Below are 21,428 nucleotides of genomic sequence, written 5' to 3'. Positions count from 1 at the left end.
AACTGGACTTTTTGGCCTTTTTAAAAGGATCTCTCTTGGTGTTATCTCTCCCTTCAATCTACAACATTTATATTGTGCCCTTCTCACCCCAAAGGGGACTCAAGGCGGATCACAGAACATACATAAGCGGCAAATATTCAATGCCGTTTATACACTGGATGCTTGAGCTTGGTTCCAGCCACGGGAGGTGCTGTCATTCCATCTTCCAGCTGAAGAGCTTTGTTTGTAAACTTCCTCCTTGATTGCATCACTGGCATTTTTCTGACAAATCCTTATGGGTGCCTTAAAATACCTACCCACTTTTAGCAGTACCTATTTATCTACTCACATTTTGATTTGGAACCACTAGTTAGGTGGAAGCTGGGCTAAAGGTCAGGAGCTCACCCTGACCTGGGCTTCAAACTGTCAATCTTTTGACTGACAAGATTTACTGCAGCTGGTGGTTTAACCTGCTGTGCTAAAGCCCGGCCTTGACAACACTCTAACTGCCACAGCTTGGTGCTATGAAACAATAGAAGTTGTAGTTTAGTGAGGCATCAGCACTCTTTGGGAAAGAAGGCTGAAAACCTTATAAAACTACAGCTCCCGTTATTACAGAGCATTGAGCTGTGACAATTAAAGTGGTGTCAAACAGCATTAAATCTACGATGCACCTATAGAGTTGGAAGGTCTACAAGTGTAACCCACTTTGCCAATTGTTGCTGTTGTGTCTGATCATTCCCTACCTGTTGATTATTTCCCATTATATTTTGGAAGCAGTTTGCTGCTGGATACAACAATACTCCTGCTGTTAGCCACAGCTTCTGCCAATCTGGCAATTCGAAAACATGCAAAATGTGAGTAGGACAATAGGTACCACTCCGGCAGGAAGGAAACGACACTCCATGCAGTCATGCCAGCTACATGACCTTGGAGGTGTATAAGGACAATGCTGGCTCTTTGGCTTAGAAATGGAGATGAGAACCAACCACCAGAGTTGGACATGACTGGACTTAATGTCAGGGGAAAACCTTTACTTTTACCTACGGTATATCAAATGGCAAAGTCAAGTGTTCCTTTTTGGAACCATAAAATAAATATGTTCAAGCCAGGGGTAATGGAATGGATACATTAATGCACAAGAATTGAATAGAGGGTTGACTGTTTTTGGAAGAAATTGAATAAAAAGTATGATGAAAGGCAGGGGGAGGGGGGGAATCTGGACATTTCAGAAGTTAGAAATCTCCTCTTCAATAGGATCCAGCCCTTTGACAGCTTCTGGTTAGCCTTTCTTGTTAGTAAGTGAAAGGGTTAAAGGTACAAAGCTGTAACTCCTAGACATGGGCAGAGAAAGAATTCCTTTTAGGCTGGGAACCAATTCCCCTTCCGGCCCCCCTCCTTCTCCTCCGGCAGGCTGGCTGGGAAAATGGAATAGCCTTTGGATGCCTTTCCAGCCTTTTTCATGCATTTGAGATTGCAGATTGGCCAAGGCTGGAGCACAAGCCAAGGAGTGAGTTAAGAAAGGGGAAAGGGGGTGGGATGGTGGTGGAAGGAGACCTGAGATGGAAAGGATGCATCAGCACAAAAGGACAGGAAAGTGGAGGGTTGCAGGCATGGGTTGCCTCTACACGGTAGAATGTACACTATGCAGCTTGATACTGCTTTAACTGCCATGACTCAGTGATGTGGAGGTGAAATAATACAATACCCCTGATTCCGTAGCAAAGAGCCATGGCAGTTAATAATAATAATAATTTTTAAAAAATTATTTATACCCCGCCACCATTTCCCCAACGCGGATTCGGGGCGGCTTACATGGGGCCATGCCCAAAACAATAAAATATAACAAAATATAAAAACAACACATCATAACACAATTAAACAATACAATAGATAATAATATACATTACAGCTCAAAATCAGAAAAGCAATAAGAGGTAAAGGTAAAGGTCGTGTCCGACTCTGGGGGTTGGTGCTCATCTCCATTTCTAAGCCAAAGAGCCAGCGTTGTCTGTAGACACCTCCAGGGTCATATGGCCGGCATGACTGTATGGAGCGCCATTACCTTCCCGCCAGAGCGGTACTTATTGATCTACTCACATTTATTTATTTATTTATTTACAGCATTTATATTCCGCCCTTCTCACCCCGAAGGGGACTCAGGGCGCATCACATTACACATATAGGCAAACATTCAATGCCTTTTAACATAGAACAAAGACAAACAAACATAGGCTCCGCGGGCCTCGAACTCATGACCTCCTGGTCAGAGTGATTCATTGCAGTTAATTGCAGCTGGCTTGCTCTCCCGCCTGCACCACAGCCCGGGTCACAGCCTGGGCCATTTCGAACTGCTAGGTTGACAAAAGCTGGGGCTAACAGCGCCCACTCACTTCGCTCCCTGGATTCGATCCTGTGACCTTTTGGTCTGCAAGTTCAGCAGCTCAGCGCTTTAACTGAATTAATTCTACAGTGTAGATGCACTGCTAAAGTACTAAGGACATGAAGCTCAGCACTGATTTCCCCTGTGTAGAAGGCTATGGATGATCACACATAATAATAATAATAATAATAATAATAATAATAATAATAATAATACTCTGAGACTTCCGAATTCAGACAGAGTTTTGGAGCACAATACTCCTGACCTCACGATCGTGTTAAAAAACAAAGTATGGATTGTCAATGTTGCAATCCCAGGGGACAGCAGCATTGAAGAAAAACAACTGGAAAAGCTGACACGATATGAGGATTTAAAGATCGAATTGCAAAGACTCTGGCACAAGCCAGTCAAGGTGGTCCCAGTGGTGATCGGCACACTGGGTGCAGTGCCTAAAGACCTTGGCCCGCACTTAAACACAATCGGCGCTGACAAAATTACCACCTGCCAGCTGCAGAAGGCCACCTTACTGGGATCTGCACGCATTATTCACCGATACATCACACAGTCCTAGACACTTGGGAAGTGTCCGGCGTGTGATCCAGTACAACAGCCAGCAGAGTGTCTGCTGTGGACTCATCTTGTTGTGTTTCAAATAATAATAATAATAATTATTATTATTATTATTATTATTATTTATATATGCCCCATCTCCTCAAGGGAGAAAACATACAACAAGTTAAAATCGTACAACAACTACAATATAATACAAAATGAACATAAGTGCATAAGACATACAACATATTAAAAAGATTTAAAACTAATGACAGAAAGCTCCATCAACGAACCAGAATGCAGTGTGACTCTAAACACAATATGTATATGTCACATGTGTCAAACTAAAAGCCCGTGGGCTAACTCCAACCGTCCATGTCATTTTATGTGGCCCTCTATATGCTGGACAACAAGTCCTGTATTCCCCATCATTAGACATAATGATGAGAGTTATGATACAGTAACATTTGGAAGGCTGCAGTTTTGTTCTGTTTGGTCAGGAGAACAGGGTTTGAATTTAGATACAAGACTTGTGGATAAGATATCTGATGTTAAAACGTCCTTTAATCTTAACAGAAAGGAGGAAACAATGACAATGAACAAAATCCAGCTACCAGTATTAAAAAAAAACTCTAAAATCAGGACAGCAAATAAAGAACAACATTAAGAAAACAGGGGAATTGCAGACATGAAACTATCAGGGCCAGCTAACATCTCCCAACAAAGGATTCTCTCAGGCAAGAAGCAGCCAGGCTTTGAATCTACAAGGCCATTAAATGCTAATCATGCTGGCCATTTGCAACAGTCACACAAACAAGTTCTTTCTCCCAACCTGGACTTACCACAGATATAAACCCCACTTGCCTAGTTTCCAACAGAACACACAACCTCTGAGGATGCCTGCCATAGGTGTGGGTGAAACGTCAGGAGAGAATGCTTCTGGAACATGGCCATACATCCTGGAAAACTCACAGCAACCCAGTTATTCCGGCCATGAAAGCCTTTGTCTACACTTCAGAAGATTGTTCTGAAGATATATAAGCCTACCAAGAAATAAAAATATTTTCATCCCTTTGTAATGACTTCCAGTGCAACTCTACAAGAAGTTAGCCATGGAGACATAGACATCCCTAGAGAGGTGTAAATGCACTGCTTTCCCACCTTACTGAGTCCTCTGCTTCTAATCCCAGCAAATATGGAGGGTATTAGTTGTCCCAAAACTGTGTTATCTTTTTATTTAAGAACATTGAATCTCTATTCCAGACCTGTCTCCAAGGATAAATACAAAAATGGAGGAAGAAGACTTGGCTGGACCTAAAGAACCAGAGGAGAGATCAGAGAAGGAAGGAGTAGACCACACGGTTGTCCATGAAGAAACTGTTGCAAAGTTGGTGACTAAAGCCACTCCGCAGCATGTTAAAGAGGAATTAGAAGTGGGGCTGCAACAAGGCTGGGAAGCCCACTGGTCGGAGTTCATGAACACCCCGCAGTCCACTTGTCCAAAATGGAAAGACATATCATCTGGGCCTGCTGCTAAAGAATTGCCAGCATTCGCTCAAAAGATAGCTGAGGTGTGCCAATGGCCTGGGAAAGGGTATGAAACCAAGATGGCACCAGGCCCCTCTGATAAGACCCTCAAGGCCTACGAAAGTCCAGACTTTCCTATGGAAGTGAAAGAGGAAGTTCTGGATGATGACACCCTCGATTTGGAGACACGGCGCCAGCAGTTCCGGTGCTTCTGCTACCATGAAGCCAATGGACCCCGAGAGGCCTTCCACCAGCTCTGGAAGCTTTGCCACCAGTGGCTGAAGCCAGAGAGATGCAGCAAGAAGCAGATCTTGGAGTTACTGGTCCTGGAGCAGTTTCTGACTGTCCTGCCCTCGGAGATTCAGAGCTGGGTCCGAGAGAACTGTCCGGAGACATGTTTGGAAGCTGTGGCCCTAGCAGAAGACTTCTTGATCAGACCACCGGAGGTTGAAGGAAGCCAGGCAAGTCTTTCCATGGCCCCAACTACACCAACCACCACATAATGTGGGATAGGAAACGAATTAACCTGAGATGTCCAAATGATGCTTCAGGTGAATCTGTTTCAATCTGGAATAAACCTAATTATCCAGGTTTATTCCAGGTTTAAAAGTTATCTGCAAAGGTCTGGATCTTATTGAAAATTCCGGACCTTTGCAGGTAGGGAGGCAGGCCTTTGGAGATACAGTCATTAATTAATCAGCCCCAGAGGGTTTTTAATAATCTATCCCGCTTTTATTACGATTTTACCATTTATGTGTTTTAAATGCAATTTTTATCCTGTATTTTTGTTTTAATTGATATATTGTATTACTGTTTTATCTTTTTATAGTGTGATTTGTATTATGTTGCCTATGTTTTGTTCTATGTTGTTTGGGCCTCTGCCCCATGTAAGCCACCCCGAGTCCCCGCGGGGAGATGATGGCGGGGTATAAATAAAGTTTTATTATATTATTATTATTCAGGATCCAAGCCAGCAGCCCCCACAGCCATCCCTTCTCCCCAGGTTTAGGCAGATAACCAGTCCCCTTTCATGCGAGTTAGAAGTGAAGGACACTCACTAAAGTTAAAAAACACAAATTTTGAAAATCTGATTTTTAAATTTTTTTTTTTAACTGGAGAGGACTCCTCTTTAGGCCTTCCGGTGCAGTTTTGATGATCAACTTCCACTGGAAGCTAACCATATAGTCATTCTAGAGGACTCACAACTGCCCAGAGATGTGTTCTTTCTATGAATCTCTAGGCCTTCCAGCATGATTTAGCAGAAGTTGCTTTTCCTAAATTAAAGTGTTATTCCAAATATTCCTCCAAGAGTTGTAGCCACTTCCAGAATCCACAAGATGTTTCTAAGGCCCCTTCTACATTACCATATAAAAATTCAGATTATCTTCTTTGAATTGGATTATATGGCAGTGTAGACTAGAATCATAGAATCATAGCATCGTAGAGTTGGAAGAGACCTTGTGGGCCATCCAGTCCAACCCCCTGCCAAGAAGCAGGAAAATCTCATTCAAAGCACCCCCGACAGGTGGCCATCCAGCCTCTGCTTAAAAGCCTCCAAAGAAGGAGCCTCCACCACAGTCTGGGGCAGAGAGAGAGTTCCACGGCCAAACAGCTCTCACAGTGAGAAGGTTCTTCCTGATGTTCAGGTGGAATCTCCTTTCCTGTAGTGAAGCCATTGTTCCGCGTCCTAGTCTCCAGGGCAGCAGCAAACAAGCTTGCTCCCTCCTCCCTATGACTTCCCCTCACATATTTGTACATGGCTATGATGTCTCCTCTCAGCCTTGTCTTCTGCAGGCTAAACCCAGTTCTTTAAGCCGCCCCTCATAGGGCTTGATCATTTTAGTTGCCCTCCTCTGGATGCTTTCCAGCCTTCAACTGCGGCGCCCAGAATTGGATACAGTATTCCAGGTGTGGTCTGACCAAGGCAGAATAGAGGGGGAGCATGACTTCCCTGGATCTAGACACTATACCCCTATTTATGCAAGCCAAAATCCCATTGGCTTTTTTCGCCGCCGCATCACATTGTAGGCTCATGTTTAACTTGTCCACGAGGACTCCAATAGTACACTTCAAAGCAAATAATGTGAATTATCTGGTTTGATAATCTGGATTATATGGCAGTGTAAAAGAGGCCTCAGTTCCTTTCCTGGAAGGATAGTATCAAAATATTTGAATACAGAGATAAGGGTAAAGATTTTTTCCCCCTACTCCAGAAAGGAAGGCAAAGTCAAACAGATGTAATTAAAGGAATTGAGTAGAATCACCAACTATAATTCCCAGGATTCCTTAGTACTGCACCATGGCAGTTTAAGCGGTGTCAAACTGCATTAATTGTACAATGTAGATGCATCCTAGGCTGCCTCTTCCTTGCTGGAAATCTTCAATCAAAAGCTGGGCAGCCACTTGTTCTGGCTGTAGATTTTTTTCACTGAACAGGAAATTGGATCAAATGGAATATAAGGCCTTGTCAAAAGTTACAGCCAAGTTCCTTTTGTTTGATCTAGGATGGCCTGAATAGTGATTTGTAAAGTGCCGAGTTTCATTCATATCTCTAACCATCATTCTCTCCAGGTTCACCTTATGTCTCAAAATGGTATCTCCCATTTCTGTTTCAGGTGCTGGCACCTTTGAAAGATGCATCCACACTGGAACAACATCCTTCGGAAGCCAGGCTAAAACGGCAATTGATTGCTGATGCCAAGAAAAGAGATGCTCAGGAGGCTATCTTACTGGGTATGTGTAATCATGTGCCCTTTCAAAGAGTGCTGGACTCCTAATCTTCACCACTGGTGGTGTTGGCAATGGATGCAGGGAGTTGTAATTCCCTGCATCCCATCCATTCAGTGACATCTATAATACCACACAATTCTAACCTTTGATTTAGGTCTTTACAAATGTAAATCATATTAAGACTTGGTAAGGATATCACTTATGTACATTGTTGTGTGCCCTTGAGTAATTTCCAACTTCTGTCAAGATTTGTTCAGAAGAGTGTTATTTTTGCCTTCCTCTGTGGCTGCTCAAAGTCACCCAGTGGGTTTCCATACGGTAGTCAAAATGGGCTATAACTCCCATTATCCCAGACCATCTGTTCTCTTTCCAGTTACTTGATGGGAGTTGGACTCCAACAACTGGAGGGTCCCCATCCCCTCAATAAATATTAAATGTTATTGTTTGTCTATAACATTTCTAGATCCGTCGCAGTCTGGCTTCAGGCCGGACCATGAAACTGAAACTGCCTTGGTCTCTTCAGTGGATGATCTACATAGGGAGCTTGACGGACGGACGGGGGGGGGGGGGTCCCTGTTTGGTCTCCTGGACCTTTTAGTGGCCTTTGATACCGTAGACCACTGTATCCTTCTGGGATGCCTCATGGGAATGGGACAAGACAGAGGTACTCCTGGTCAGTCATAAGGCCGAACAGGGTATAGGGTTACAGTCTGTGTTGGACGTGGTTACACTCCCAGTGAAGACACAGGTTCACAGCTTGGGAGTTCTGGACTCATTGCTGAGCCTGGAATCTCAAGTTTCAGCAGTGGCCAGGGAAGCATTCGCACAATTAAAACTTGTGTACCAGTTGCACCCGTAACTTGGGAAGTCAGACTTGGTTGTGGTAGTCCATGCTCTTGTTACATTCTGAATAGACTACTACAATGCACTCTACATGAGGTTGCCTTTGTTCAGAATCTTCAAGTGGTCCAACGGGCAGCAGCCAGATTGCTCATCGGAGCAGCCTACAGGGAGCATACACCCTCCCCCTGTTATGTCAGCTCCACTGGCTGACAGTCTGCTACCGAGCACAATTCAAAGTGCTGGCTTTACCCTATAAATCCCTAAACGGTTCCAGTCCAGCTTACCTTCCCGAACGCATCTCCCTTTATGAGTCAGTTAGAGCATTAAGATCAGTTAGAGAGGTCCTGCTCTCAGTCCCACAAGAGACAGGGCCTTCTTTGTGGTGTGCCCTCAGCTGTAGAAATCCCTCCCCAGAGAAATTAGATCGGCCCCCCTCTCTCCTGATGTTTAGAAAACAACTAAAAACTTGGTTATACAAACAAGCATTCGGTGAGTGACAACAATAATGTAGCAGATGGATGACAACCTAAGGATTGGTGCAATTTTAAAATGTTTTATGTTTATGTTTAATAATAATAATAATAATAAAACTTTATTGGTATTCCTCCCTATCTCCCCAAGGGGACTCAGGCGGATGGTTTGATGGTTTATAGTTTCTAATGGTTTAATTTATAGTTATATGTTATTGTTTTAGATGTGTAATATACTATTTTTATTGTATGTGAGGCATTGAATTTTTGCCATTTATTTGATGTGAACCGTTTTGAGTCCCCCAGGGGTGAGAAAAGCGGTATATAAATGCAATACATAAATAAATAAATAAATAAAGGAACTAAAGGTGGAGTATAGGGTCATTCACTGCTTCTTCATTCCCAAGTTAACATAGGACCTAATCTCACTAGAGCATCTATCCACTTTAAATTCTATAGCTGCCTCCTGCCATATTCTGGGGTTTGTAGTTTTTTTGCGGGGGTCAACAATGTCTAGCCAGAGAGGTCCTGGGCCTCGCTAAACTGGAAATCCGAGAATTCTGCAGGAGGAGGCCATATAATTTAAAGTGGATAGATGCTCTGGTGTGATCTGGTCCCTTGATAGTGCACATCTACAGTGTAGATCTCCCCTCTGTTACACTGGCACAGCTTGAAGAATTTATCTTTATGAGGTCTAAGATATCCAAAGTCCTTCAATAAACATGGTCTTCATTACCAGCTGGAGGATTCTGGAAATTTTAAGCTCCCCAAAATTGATTTGTCCAAGCTCTGCCCATTGTAATAGAGGGCCTGCATGTTCCTCCCAAGAATTTTTCCAAGCTCTAACATGGATTATGACTAAGGTATTTTATTTCATTCCATCAGGTGATGATCAAATGAGAACAAAAGAAAGAAGAAATCTTTGTCTGGAAAGATCCAAAACAGTGGAACTCAAGGAGACATCATTGGGAAGAGCCAAGGGAAATCTCTTCTCGTTTCACAGTGAGGAAGAGGTAGTGCTTGGGAAACAGCCAGAATCCAAAGTACTCCAAAACTATGAAACCAGGAAGCAAGCTAAAAGGACATTGCCTTCTGAGGAAATCTCTGGAAGCACAGCAAGCAAAGAGATAAACCAGCAAAAAGCCAAAAAAATATGCACAGAATGTGGAAACCCATGTGAGGTTTTTGAGCTCCCTCCAAATCAGAAAGCACAAACGGAAGATGAGTTTTACATCTGTCCCTGTTGTGGGAAGACTTTCAAGAATGGTGCATCCTTCGTGTCAAAGCAAGGGACTTTAGCTGTGGCCAAACCCTACCCTTGCTCCGAATGTGGCAAAAGCTTTGGTACGAAAGCGTCCCTCTTGAAACACAAGGGGACCCATTCAGGGGAGAAACCGTACGTCTGCTCAGAGTGCGGAAAGTGCTTCACCACGAGCTCGAATCTGATTTATCACAACATTGTCCACACGGGAGAGAAGCCACACAAGTGCTCCGACTGCGGCAAGAGCTTCCACTGGAAGTCGTCCCTGATTACCCATGAGCGGACCCACACAGGGGAGAAGCCATATGAGTGTCCTGACTGTGGCAAGAGCTTTGGCAACAGCTCCCAGCTTCTGCGGCACAAGCGGGTGCACACGGGTGAGAAGCCATATCACTGTTCTGAATGCGGGCGCAGCTTCAACCAGATTGCTTCCCTGATCGCGCACAAGCGTATCCATACAGGTGAGAAGCCATACGAATGCTCCGAGTGCGGAAAGGGTTTTGGCACCAGGACGAACCTGATGATGCACAAACGAGTACATACAGGAGAGCGGCCGTATAAATGCTCATACTGTGGACAGAGCTTCAGCCAACGGACACACCTGATCATCCATGAGCGGACTCACACAGGAGAGAAGCCCTACACGTGCCCCGAATGTGGGAAAAGTTTCAATGCCAAGGCCCCCCTCATCACCCACCGAAAGACTCACACAGGAGAGAATCTGTATCAGTGCTTCCAGTGTGGAAAAAGCTTCAGCACCAGTTCTAACCTCCTGAATCACAACATAATTCACACGGGGGAGAAGCCCCACAAATGCTCAGACTGCGGCAAATGCTTCAATCGGAAATCCTCCCTCATTACACACCAGAGGACCCACACCGGGGAGAAGCCCTATGCCTGCTTTGAGTGCGGAAAGCGTTTCATTTCTAGCTCAGATCTTACAAAACATAAAAAGGTGCATAGGGGGAAACGTGCAGTTGGTGCTGAAACCTTTGTTTACAGTCCGAAGCTGGCAGAGCCGGGCACCATACAACCTGCAGAGCAGTCATCTTAAGGCCAAAATAAGAAATACTGCTGACAGTGCCAAGTCCTTAAATATGAGTCATATGTGACATGAGAGGTGGAAGTTCTGATTTTAAGAGCAAAAAAGGAAGACGAGATCATTGTTCAATGTGTTGTCGAAGGCTTTCATGGCCGGGATCACAGGGTTGTATTGTGTTTTCCGGGCTGTATGGCTTTGTTCCAGAAGTATTCTCTCCTGACGTTTCGCCCACATCTATGGCAGGCAACCTTAGAGGTTGTGAGGTATATGGAGAAACTAAGCAAGGAAGGTTTATATATATTTATATATCTGTGGAAGGTCCTGGGTGGGGGAAAAGAACTCTTGTCAGTGTGAATGTTATAATTAATCACCTTAATTAGCATTAAGTGGCCTTCCCAGCTTCACCTCCTGGCCTGGGGAAATCCTTTGTTCAGAGTTGTTAGCTGCCCCTGATTGATTCATGTCTGGAATTCTTCTGTTTTCAGAGTGTTGCTCCTTATTTACTGTTCTGATTTTGGAGTGTTTTAATACTTGTTGCCAGATTTTGTTCATTTTCATGGTTTCCTCCTTTCTGTTGAAATTGTCCACATACTTGTGGATTTCAATGGCTTCTTTGTGTAGTCTGACATGATAGTTGTTGGAGTGGTCAAGCATTTCTGTGTTCTTAAGCAAATATACTGTGTCCAGGTTGGTTCATCAAGTGCTTTGCTATGGCTGATTTCTCTGCTTGAGTTAGTCTGCAGTGCCTTTCATGTACTTTGACTTGTGTCTGGGCGATGCTGCATTTTGTGGTCCCTATGTAGACTTGTACACAGCTGCATGGTATATGGTAGACTCCTGCAGAGGTCAGTGGATCCCTCTTGTCCTTCGCTGACCATAGCATTTGTTGGATTTTCTTAGTGAGTCTGTAGATAATTTGCAGGTTGTGTTTCTTCATCAGTTTGCCTATGCAGACAGTGGTTCTCTTGATGTATGGTAAGAACACCTTTCCTTTGGGTAAATCTTTGTCTTTACTCTCATGGCTTGTTCTTGGCCTTACAGCTCTTCTGATGTCCATGATGGAGTATCCATTGGCCTATAGAGCCCAGTTTAGGTGGTTTAGTTCACCTTGGAGGAGGTGAGGTTCACACATTCTTTGTGCACAGTCTGTTAGGCGGATACAACATTCACACTGGACTCCAACAGAAAAGAGTTATTTCCCCCACCCAGGATCTTCCACAGATATATAAATATATATAAATCTTCCTTGCTTAGTTTCTCCATATACCTCACAACCTCTGAGGATACCTGCGATAGATGTAGGCGAAACATCAAGAGGGAACATTTCTGAAACATGGCCATACTGCCTGGAAAACACAAAACAACCCTGAGATCATTGTTCTAGTTTCCTTACAGCCTACATTTGGACTTTTACATTTCAGATTTGACTTTTGTGGATTCGATTTTTATTCATGTATTTGATTAAAATGTTCTCTCTAGGAATCTCTAGATCATTTTCATGAAGGCCACATCAGCCTTAAGGTTGTCTTCAAAGGTCCGTTGAATCCATAGACTGAGATTCTGTGGATGCAGAAGGCCAACTATATATTTTTTACATGGTGGCTCAGTGCTCTTTATTGTTTACACAGTTTAAGTCCCCAGTTTTTACCCAATTTAGGTTCAATCTTGGAATCTTTTAATATGTCACTGAATGACAACTCTGATCACTCTTTATTATCCGCCATGCAGACTGGAGATAATGAGAATTGCAGTCCAACAGCATTTGTGGCTCTGAGGTTGGGGAAAGATTAAGGAATATTTATGGAAAGAAAGGCTTTCATGGCCAGAATCACTGGGTTGCTGTGAGTTTTCCAGGCTGTATGGCCAGTTACCAAATGCATTCTCTTCTGACGTTTCACCCACATCTATGGCGGGCATCCTCAGAGGTTGCCTGCCCACCTCTGAAGATGCCCGCCATAGATGTGGGTGAAACATCAGGAGACAAGGCTTCTGGAACATGGCCAAACAGACCGGAAAACTCACAGCAACCAACCAAACATTTGAAAGTCAAGCATCTTGTCCACAAGCTTTACATCTAATTTCAGACCCCTGACTAAACAGAACTGCAGCCTTCCAGATCACACTGTATCACAACTCCCATCAGCTCTAGCCATGATGTCAAATGATGCAGGAATTGTAGTCCAGCATCCAGAGGGCCACATAAAATGATCTGATTCGGCCCAACAGGCCTTCAATTTTACATCCATGTTTTAGTTTCTCCAGTGTGGTACTTTGGTCAAAGAGAGAACACCTCTTAAAATCTCTAGCTCCGTCAGTATAATTCCAGAGCAAGGTAAGCATAGGCTTGTGCTTGAGATCCTATAAATTCTAGAGAGATGTTCTCTCATGTTTAAAAAAATGTGCCCATAATCACCCCAAATGTGGAGGGCTGATTATATGTCTACACCTTGAGTTTGACATATCTGCTCTCATGTTTAATATGGGCCTTGATTTTTCAAATGACCAGTGACTTATCTTCAGTTTTGCACTGAACTGATCTTGTAAACATTTGCCCAAGCCTCAAACAATATAGGGGTGCTTGTTGTCCTGTACATTTAATGCTGGTGCCTCCTCCTTTTTAAGGCATGTTGTTGTTGCATCCCCTTTCTCCTCATTTTTAAAGACAGTTTGGGCCATTGTTATATTTCTTAAAGTCTTGTGACTCACCCAGTTTGACAAAAAGTTGGATACAGCTTGAGTTTTGTGATGTGCTTATTAAACTACAAGTTGTGGATATCGTGGTCATTCCTCTAGTGAGACATTATCTGATCCAATAATGCAGTAAAACGTAGAGGGTTAAATCCTAGAACAGGAGTCCTCAAACCTTTTAAGCAGGGGTTTGACAAAAACTATGTTGAATTGGTTGAGACTCAATGAGATAGTCATTGAAAAACTATAGCGAAATGTGCTGCAGGATGTCCCACAAACACAACATTTTTGCAGTTTAATATACTTTCCCCAAGATTTTACAATAGAACCAATTAGGAAGTGACATTCATAACCCAGAAACAAAAATTGTGTCACAAAGGGCCTTTCCAAACAGGCCCTATAACCCATAATCTGATCCCAGATTTTCTCTTTATCCCAGATTATCTGGCAATGCAGACATATAATCCAGTTTAAAGCAGAAAACCTGGGATCAGATCCTGGGATATAGGGCCTGTCTGGAAGGACAGATAGTGTAATTTATTTTCTGAGTTTTGAGACCATTCTACACCAGGGATCCTCAACTTTTTAAGCCGAGGGCCAATTCACAATCCCTCAGACTATCGTTTTAAAAAAACATGAATGAATTCCTGTGCACACTGCATGTACCTTATTTGTAGTGCAAAAAATAATGAAAGAACAATGCAATATTTAAAATGAAGAACAATTTTAAGCAATATAAACTTTCCAGTATTTCAATGGGAAGCTTGGGCCTGCTTTTGGCTGATGAGATAGTCAAGTGAAGTAGGATTGTTGTTGTGTGCCTTCAAGTCATTCCAGACTTAGGGCAACCCTAAGACTAAAGTTTAGGGCGGGGACCAAGTAAATTACCATGGAGGGCCGCATCTGGCCTGCAGGCCATAGTTTGTGTATACCTTAAAGCCAACTCCATCTTACAAGTTGTATACTTTCAAGCCAACTCCATCTTACCACTTCATCACATTCATTAAATACTACAGATCCACCCACTTAAGAAATGGCAACCTACTATGTTCATCACATGATGTAGGCTTTAAATGTAGGGTAGAGATATATGGGGGTTTAAAAAGTGTTGCAAAACGTTATCTTATCAGATGCTTTCTAAACTGGTTGGCAAGTAACTTCTTTTGCAAATTATCTGGATAGAGATGGGCAAAATGGTCAATTCTGCAATGTGATGGTATTCATTGTTCTCAGATTTATAATCATAACAATTAGGCAAATTGTGGGATGAGCTGAAATGCCCCTTTGAGAAAAAGCTCCACAATTACCTTTCGTCAGAGAGGAGGGAAGACAGGCAGTATGTTGTGTTCCTTTCTGTCTCATACACTTTCTGGTGGCTTTCCTTCCTTCCTTCATTTGTTCCTTCCTTCCTTCCTTCTTTGTGTACCTCTCCAAATGTATCCTTCCCTCCTCCTCTTCCTTCAGTTGACCCCAAGGGCCATCTAGTCCAACCTCTTCTTTCTGCCATGTAACAAAAACACAATCAAAGCACCCCTGACAGATGGCCATCCTGCCTCTGAATTATAATAAAGAAAACATGTTCCTAGTTTTCAAGTGTTATTTCCTGTTTAATTATGTATTCCTTACTTTGAAAGTATTTGTTGTGCTCCAGAAACTTTAACTATGTTAAATTGGTGGAGTCTCTACAACGGGCATGGGCAAACTTCAGCCCTCCAGATGTTTTGAACTTCAACTCCCACAATTCCTAAGAGCCTACCAGCTGTTAGGAATTGTGGGAGTTGGAAGTCCAAAACACCTGGAGGGCCCAAGTTTATCCATGTTTTCTCTATAAGATACTCAATCATTGATAAACTAGAGCAACCCAACCTTCAAGTCAGCAGTCCTGCCAGCACAAGGGTTTAACCCACTCCTCAATGGGGGCTCCTAGTCCCACTGCTGAACAGCTCTTACAATGAGGAAGTTCTTCCTCATGTTCAGGTGGAATCTCCATTTCTGTAGTTTGAAGCCATTGTTCTGTGTCCTAGTCTCCAGGGCAGCAGAAATGTTCCACATCCTAGTCTCCAGAAAACAAGCTTGCTCCCTCCTTCCTATGACTTGCCCTCACAGCTTGATACATGGCCCCCCTCATTATGTCTCCTCACAGCCTTATCTTCTGCAGGCTGAACATGCCTATCAAACAGTGACCCTCCATTCTATATTCCCTTGGCTAGACTTTGCTTGAAATCCTGTGTCTAAACCAAGGATACGGACAAATCATATACAGTGTTCCCTCACTTATCGCGGGGGTTACATTCCAGGACCACCCGCAATAAGTGATAATCCACAAAGTAGGGACACTATATTTATTTTAATATTTATACATTATTTTAGTAGTTATAGGCTATTTTAAGTCTTTATCAACCAATCGTGTGTTGATAAATCGCCGCCTCCGCCTCCTGTCGCTACTTGGGCTCCTTTTCTCTCCCTTTGGCTTCTCCTTCCTCTCTTCCTTAGGCTGTAAATTGTAATTTTTTTTATAATTTATAATATTCTTTTAGAGGTTATTGAAAAAGCGTGAAACAGCGAATCCGCAAAAAGTGAACCGCAAAGTAGTGAAGGAATACTAAACCTAGAGTTGGAAGAGACCCCCAAGGGCCATCCATTCTGCCATGCAGAATCAAAGCATTCCTGACAGATGCCCTTCTAGATTAGGCCTGGGCCAACTTGGGCCCTCCAGATTAGGCCTGGGCCAATTTGGACCCTCCAGATCAATTACACCTTGTAGCTTAACCCCCGAAAATCCGCTTAAGCAGCTGAGGGGAAAAGAAAAGGGCCTGAGGCTGTTAGGAATGGTGGGAGTTGGGAGTCCAAAAATACCTGGAGGGCCCAAGTTGTCCCAGGCCTGTTTTAGCGCATTTAGATGCGTATGAATGCCTCTCAAGTGGTCCCTGGCCTATTAACCCATCTGATGGGCACATATAATTATGTTAAAACAGAGAGAATGCATGGAATGGGCTTATCCTGAAGAAGCCCTCTTGAGGCACTCCCTGCCTCGGTCAAAATGTATAATTGAACTGCGCATGCGCTGACTTCCTTCCTGGCCTAGAAGGCGGAAGTGGGTTTCTGTCCTCCTCTTCTTCCTTTCCCCCTCTTTCCTACTTCCGGTCAGTCGCTTTCCCTTCCCCGGGTGCGAAACGGCCCTTTATATGTTTCTCCGCCATCCTCCGAGCCATGGAGGCGCCGCGGGAGCCTTAGGAGGGGAGATGCCCAGGCGGAGGGGGAAAGGTGAGGCCGAGGAAGGCGGGAAGGTGGACTCTGGGGGCGAAGTTTCGTTTCAGGAGGAAGGAAGGGGGTCAGTGTTTAATTTGGAGGAGGATTAGAGAAGGATCCCCAGTCACAAGACTCAGGCCTGGCATTGGCTTCTCAGACTGCGAGCCTGAGCTCAGTGCCATTAGAGTCCCATTGAGTTTCCTTTTGGGTCAGGTAACTTTATAGCCTCACGTTGAGACAAATTGGGTTGCTGTGAGTTTTTCGGGCAGTGTGGCCATATTCCAGAAGCATTCTCTCCTGACATTTTGCCCACATCTATGGGAGGCGTCCTCAGAGGTTGTGAGGTATATTGGAAAACCAGGTTCTCCTCGTCAGTCGGAAGGCTGAACAGGATATAGGGTTACAGCCTGTGCTGGATGGGGTCACACTCCCCCTGAAGACACAGGTGCGCAGTCTGGGGGTGATCCTAGACTCATCGTTGAGCCTGGAGCCCCAGGTCTCAGCGGTGGCTAGGGGAGCCTTCGCACAGCTAAAACTTCTGCGCCAGCTGCACCCGTACCTTGAGAAGCTGGACTTGGCCACGGTGGTCCATGCTCTTGTTACATCCCGATTAGACTACTGCAACGCACTCTACGTGGGGCTGCCTTTGAAGACTGTTCGGAAGCTTCAATTAGTCCAACGGGAGGCAGCCAGGTTGTTAATTTTAAGCTCCCCAAAAATAATTTGTCCAAATTTTGCCCATTCATTGTAATAGAGAGCCTGTATGAGACAACAAATGGTCCCAAAGATTCTGGGAGTTTTCGTACCTCCCAAAGAAGTTTTTCCGAGATCTAACTATGGGTTATGACTAAGGTATTTTATTTTATTCCAACAGATGATAATCAAGTGAGAACAGAAGAAAAAAGAAATCTTTGTCTGGAAAGATCCAAAACAGCAGAACTTAAGAAGACATCATTGGGAAGAGCCAAAGGAAATATCTTATCGTTTCACAATGAGGAAGAGATAGTGCTTGGGAAACAGCCAGAATCCAAAGTACTCCAAAACTATGAAACCAAGAAGCAAGCTAAAAGGACATTGCCTTCTGAGGAAATCTCTGGAAGCACAGCAAGCAAAGAGGTAAACCAGCAAAAAGCCAAAAAAACATGCACAGAATGTGGAAACACATGTGAGGTTTTTGAGCTCCCTCCAAATCAGAAAGCACAAACAGAAGATGAGTTTTACATCTGCCCCCGTTGTGAGAAGACTTTCAAGAATGGTGCATCCCTCATGCCAAAGCAAGGGACCGTAGCAGTGGCAAAACCCTACCCTTGCTCCGAATGCGGCAAAAGCTTTGGTACGAAAGCGTCCCTCTTGAAACACAAGGGGACCCATTCAGGGGAGAAACCGTACATCTGCTCGGAGTGTGGAAAGTGCTTCACCACGAGCTCAAATCTGATCTACCATAACATTATCCACACGGGAGAGAAGCCATACAAGTGCTCCAACTGTGGCAAGAGCTTCCACTGGAAGTCATCCCTGATTACTCACGAGCGGACCCACACAGGGGAAAAGCCATATGAGTGTCCTGACTGTGGCAAGAGCTTTGGCATCAGCTCCCAGCTTCTGCGGCACAAGCGGGTGCACACGGGCGAGAAGCCGTACCACTGTTCCGAGTGCGGGCGCAGCTTCAAACAGATAGCTTCACTGATTGCGCACAAGCGGATGCACACGGGCGAGAAACCGTTTGAATGCTCCGAGTGCGGAAGGGGTTTCAGCACCAGGACAAACCTAATGATGCACAAACGAGTACATACAGGAGAGCGGCCATATAAATGCTCATATTGCGGACAGAGCTTCATCCAACGGACACACCTGATCATCCATCAGCGCACTCACACAGGAGAGAAGCCCTACACATGCCCCGAATGTGGGAAACGTTTCAGTGCCAAGTCCCCCCTCATCACCCACCGAAAGACTCACACAGGAGAGAATCTATACCAGTGCTTCCAGTGTGGAAAAAGCTTCAGCACCAGTTCTAACCTCCTGAATCACAACATAATCCACACGGGGGAGAAGCCCCACAAATGCTCAGACTGCGGCAAATGCTTCAATCGGAAATCCTCCCTCATTACACACCAGAGGACCCACACCGGGGAGAAGCCCTATGCCTGCTTTGAGTGTGGAAAGCGTTTCATTTCTAGCTCAGATCTTACAAAACATAAAAAGGTGCACAAGGAAAAACATGCAGTTGGTGCTGAGCCGGGCACCATACAAGCTGGAGAGCAGCCATCTTAAGGCCAAAATAAGAAATACTAGTGACAGTGCCAAGTCTTTAAATATGAGTCATATGTGACATGAGAGGTGGAGGTTCTGATTTTAAGAGCAAAAAAGGAAGACGAGATCATTCCTCTAATTGCCCTTTTGTGTTTACACAATTTGAGTCCCCAGTTTTTATCCAATTTAGGTTTAATGGATCTTTGAATATGCCACTGAATGACAACTCTCATCACTGGTTATTATCCGCCATGCAGACAGGAGATAATGAGAATTGCAATCCAACAGCACTTGTGGCTCTGAGGTTGTGGAAAGATTAAGGAACATTTATGGAAAGAAAGGCTTTCATGGCTGCAATCACTGGGTTGCTGCGAGTTTTCCAGGCTGTATGGCCATGTACCAGATGCATTCTCTTCTGATGTTTTACCCGCATCTTTGGCAGGCATCCTCAGAGGTTGCCTGCCTACCTCTAAGGATGCCTGCCATAGATGTGGGTGTAACGTCAGGAGACAAGAACATGGTCAAACAGACTGGAAAACTCATAGCAACCCATCAAACATTTTAAAGTTAGACATCTTATCCACAAGCCTTACATCTAATTTCAGACCCCACTCTCTTGACTAAACAGAACTGCAGCCTTCCAGATCACACTGTATCACAACTCCCATCAGCTCTAGCCACAATGTCAAATGATGCAGCATCTAGAGAGCCACACAAAATGACCACAGGCCTTGAATTTACCATGCATATTTTAGGTTCTCTGGTGTGATTCTTTGGTCATAGAGAGAACACCTCCAGAAATCTCTAAATCTAGAAATCTAGAAAACTTGTGCTTGAGATACTAGAAATTCTAGAGAAACGTTCTCACAGATTTAAAAAATGTGCCCATAATCACACCAAATGTGGAGGGCTCGCTATAAGTATACACCTTGAGTTTGACACATCTGCTCTTATTTTTAATATGGGCCTTGATTTTTAAAATGGCCAGTGATTTATCTTCAGTTTTACATAAACTGATATCCAGTTTTGTAAATATTTGACCAAGCCTGGAAAAACATAAGGGTGTGTTGTACTATACATTTAATGCTGGTGCCTCCTCCTTTTTAAGGCATGTTGTTGTTCATGTTCCTCATTGTTTAATAGTTTGGGCCATTATTATATTTCTTAAAGTCAGTTTGACAAAAAGTTGGATGCAGCTCGCCCTCGTTTAAAATTTTGTACTGTTTTTATACTTCGTTTTATTATGCTATTGTTACTGTTTTGTTTTACTTTGTTATTGTATAACAATTTTATTAGATGTTGTTGTGTGTCTTGTATGTATTTTATTTTGTTTTATTGTAATTATTTGGGCTTGGCCCCGTGTTAGCCGCCCCAGGTCCCTTTGGGGAGATGGAGGCAGGATACAAAAATAAAGTTATTATTGACACAAAGACAGAGCATACCACAGCAAACGAGATGTATATGCTGGATTTCATATCACAAAATCACAAGTCAAACACTTCCCAAGTGTTTAGGACTGTGTGATGTATTTTTGGATGATGCGTGCAGATCCCAGTAAGATGGCCTTTTGCAGCTGACAGATCGTGATTTTGTCAATGTGTATTGTTTACAAATATGATCAATAGTTTTGTCAGCTTCCTTGCACAGTCTGCATTTTGGGTCATCAGCTGATTTTTCGATCTTGGCCTTAATTGCATTTGTTCTGATGGCTTGCTCCTGGGCTGCAAGGAACAGGCCTTCTGTCTCCTTCTTCAGTGTCCCATTCATGAGCCATAGCCAGGTCTTCTCCTTATCAGCTTTTCCTTCAGTTTTGTCAAGGAACTGCCCATGCAATGCTTTGTTGTGCCAGCTGTCTGCTCTAGTTTGTAGTGCAGTTTTCTTGTACTGATTCTTTGTCTGCTGTGCTTTGAGGGGTTTCTGATTTTTGACTTCAATCAAAGCAGGTTCTTCACTTTGCTTTACATATTCTGCCAGGGCATGTTCTTCTTCTTTGACTGCTTGTTTTACTTGTAAGAGTCCTCTGCCACCAGATCTTTTAGGCAGATATAGGCGGTCAATATCACTGCGAGGGTGCAGTGAATGATGAATGGTCATGAGTTTTCTTGTTTTTCTGTCCAAATTGTCTAGTTCTGCCTGCGTCCACCATCTTCCAGGTTTTCCGTTTATCCCAGATTATCTCGCAGCCCGGACTCATATTGTCATGCCACAAGGAGGCAAAACATTACCTGCTGCCCTGTTCCTTTAAAATTCTAAAGGGGTGGAGCTTAGCCTTGGCTCCTGCCAGCCTGAAATGGCAGTTATTTTTTGTCAGTTAGATTTTGTCAGTTGGTGAAGCACTGGAAGGAAGTGTAGGAAGCAAAAAGGAGCACAGAAATTCACGTCACGTCGGAACTGTACTCAGATTAGATTAAAGAGCCATAGACTACAGCACTAGAGAAAGTCATGTCAACA

General features: G+C 43.8%; 3 protein-coding genes across 3 annotated transcripts in view; all 3 read left to right on the top strand.

The window, feature by feature from the left end:
* LOC134297068 (zinc finger protein 271-like) overlaps positions 1–13,560 on the top strand; it is a 53,101-nt gene extending 39,541 nt beyond the window's left edge. Inside the window, exon 6 of the mRNA XM_062973676.1 lies at positions 9,838–13,560. Coding sequence (XP_062829746.1) covers positions 9,838–10,799 — 962 coding nt within the window. The 3' untranslated portion in view covers positions 10,800–13,560. The remainder of the gene's footprint in view (positions 1–9,837) is intronic.
* On the top strand, positions 1,283–7,611 carry LOC134297061 (neurotrophin receptor-interacting factor homolog). The gene is made up of 3 exons (XM_062973657.1): positions 1,283–1,489; positions 4,178–4,902; positions 7,057–7,611. The coding sequence occupies exons 2-3, from the start codon at positions 4,204–4,206 to the stop codon at positions 7,216–7,218; spliced, it is 861 nt and encodes a 286-aa protein (XP_062829727.1). The 5' UTR covers positions 1,283–1,489; positions 4,178–4,203; the 3' UTR covers positions 7,219–7,611.
* Positions 13,561–17,567: 4,007 nt separating the features above from the next.
* On the top strand, positions 17,568–18,998 carry LOC134295845 (zinc finger protein 501-like). Its single transcript, XM_062969306.1, has one exon. The coding sequence runs from the start codon at positions 17,568–17,570 to the stop codon at positions 18,996–18,998; it is 1,431 nt and encodes a 476-aa protein (XP_062825376.1).
* The last annotated feature ends 2,430 nt before the right edge of the window (positions 18,999–21,428 follow it).

Source organism: Anolis carolinensis, chromosome 2, assembly GCF_035594765.1.
Source record: "Anolis carolinensis isolate JA03-04 chromosome 2, rAnoCar3.1.pri, whole genome shotgun sequence".
NCBI classification, from domain to species: Eukaryota; Metazoa; Chordata; class Lepidosauria; order Squamata; family Dactyloidae; genus Anolis; species Anolis carolinensis.
Note: the sequence above shows the minus strand (reverse complement) of the source record. Positions and strands in the feature narration are given on the sequence as shown.